At 30.8% G+C, this 2,226-nt stretch overlaps 1 protein-coding gene across 1 annotated transcript in view; it reads left to right on the top strand.

Moving 5' to 3' along the window:
* The window catches only part of ESCO1 (establishment of sister chromatid cohesion N-acetyltransferase 1), a 36,229-nt gene that overhangs the window by 9,425 nt on the left and 24,578 nt on the right, over positions 1-2,226 (top strand). The window contains exon 5 of the mRNA XM_006901060.1: positions 1,582-1,713. Within this exon, the coding sequence (XP_006901122.1) occupies positions 1,582-1,713 (132 nt within the window). The remainder of the gene's footprint in view (positions 1-1,581; positions 1,714-2,226) is intronic.

The raw sequence follows: 2,226 nt of genomic DNA, 5'->3' as shown, positions 1-2,226 counted from the left end.
TATGTTGGGTTAAATAAAATGCATTATTATTATTTTTTAAATTTTTTATTATTTTTGTGTGAGTGTACCGTCAAGTCAGATCTGTTTGTTGTGCTTCATTTACATTAACTGAGTTAATTCTTACAGAAAATTATAAAATAGGCGCTACTGTTATTTCCCACTTATTGTGGAAATTGAAGCATAAATACTTACTCATTACTGTGAACACTGCTTGAAATTAACTTTAGGTAATGTTTGGTCATTACTTTTAATATGTTAAAATGAAGTTACCTTTAATTTTATACACAATCCTTTAGTTCGTATTTGATTTCTTTTTTTGCCGTTTGGCACTGATTATTAGGCACTAGAGATAGTTTTTTAGATCTTCTCTCTTTCATGTCAGATTAGTTTTAATGAAAGATTCATATTGCTGAATTTTTCTTGTAAAATAAAGAACAAAATAACTACAAAACAGTATTCCAGACCAAAAATGTAAACTAGATTAGAGGTAATAATAGTTAGTTTCTCTTTCAGTGGCTACAAACAATTAAAAGATAACTACTAAAAGAGAATAGATTTTTAAGATATTTTAAAATGATATACATATTCTTACAGTGGAAGATTTGTAGATTTTGTGACATTTTAATCTAGTGTCATAAGAGTATCTTGAGGAAAGGGCAACATTTTTCAAAACATTTTCTGTGTTTGAGTTAGATCTGCATGGTGCTCATAAGTAGTGCACATGGTTAATTTGCCAGGCTGCTGTCTGAAAGATTGATGGTTTGAGTCTGACCACAAACACCTGCAAGAAAGACCTGGTGATTTACTTCCAAAAAGACATGACAAGCCCTGTGCCGCACAGCTCTGCTCTGACGTGTGTAGGTTTGCCACAGTCAGTGCTGACTAGAGGAGAGCTAGTTTTGGTTTGGATGAGTGGATTTGACCCTCTTAAATTTTATTTCTGCTAACATTTTACATGTATTCTTTCCTGTTTATGAGATAAGTATTCATAACCTGAAGATGTTAAGTATTAAAAATGGTGCCTGTGAAACACTTTCTCCTAGATACTGGCAGTATATTTTGTGCAAGTATGAAACAATATTTGTTTTCATTTATAAAGGTTCTGTTATTTGAAGTTGTTGTTCTTGTGCACTGTTGTTGGTGCCGACCCTTCAGGGGTTTCAGAGGTAGTAAATTGTAAGGAGGAAGGTTGCAGGACTAAATTTACAATGCTAAAATATTTGCCAGTTCTTTTTTTTTTTGAAGAATAATAGAACATTTCATGACTTGATATATCATCCTTGCTCAGGGGCACTGATAATCTTCACTGTATCATTCCAGTTTTAGTATATGTGCTGCCAAAGCGGGCACTGTGTGTCAGTTCTTTTGAATTATCATTGTGCATTGTGAAGTAAAGGGATTAAATGTTTCTTAAGAAAATTAAGTGTAGATTTCAGAGTTTATAATCTTAATTTTTATAATTGGTATTGAAATGTTATTCGCTACACATTTTTGGTTTATGTTCACGTTTTGGCTTTAAAAGAAGCTAGTGCTCAAGAATAATTTTTTTGGGGTGGGGGTACTTTTCATATTTTTAAATAGGATGCAGGACAAAAAAGATTTGGAGCCGTTTCCTGTAATATTTGTGGAATGCTTTATACAGCTTCAAATCCAGAAGATGAAACACAGCACCTCCTCTTCCACAACCAGTTTATAAGTGCTGTGAAATATGTGGTAAGTGAAATTCATACCTTCCAAATGCCATGTTTAAATCATTGAAAAGTTTCTCTTTTTTAGGAGCAGTAGAGTATAATATACAAAGCCCATGTAGTATATATATGCTGGCCTGTTTTAAAAACAAAGCCAAATAGAAAAACCAGATAATTTAAGTTTATTTTGGCTGATTTGTGTTGTGGGATTTTTAATTTAACTTATATTCTTAAAATAGTTATTAAGAAGTAATAAAATAGTTAAAATAATTATGAATAGTTAAATAAAATTATTAAGCAGTAATAAAATTCCGTTTAAGTGCTTTTTTTCTTACTTTCTGAGTTTTTAATAATTATTAAGTCCTATTGACCTTTTTTAATACCCTGTCCTTGGTACAACTTGGTATTTTGGAATTAATAGGGATAAATATTTCCCGAATAAGTGGTTTTGGAATTTCTTTTCTTTTTCTCTGTCCTGAATTTATCTCTTTGAGATTAGGAAGATAAATTTTTTTAATTTATGTTTTTTTTTTTTTTT

The sequence above is a fragment of the Elephantulus edwardii genome, unplaced genomic scaffold (assembly GCF_000299155.1).
Source record: "Elephantulus edwardii isolate Elephantulus edwardi_28Jun2011 unplaced genomic scaffold, EleEdw1.0 scaffold00307, whole genome shotgun sequence".
Taxonomy (NCBI): Eukaryota; Metazoa; Chordata; class Mammalia; order Macroscelidea; family Macroscelididae; genus Elephantulus; species Elephantulus edwardii.
Note: the sequence above shows the minus strand (reverse complement) of the source record. Positions and strands in the feature narration are given on the sequence as shown.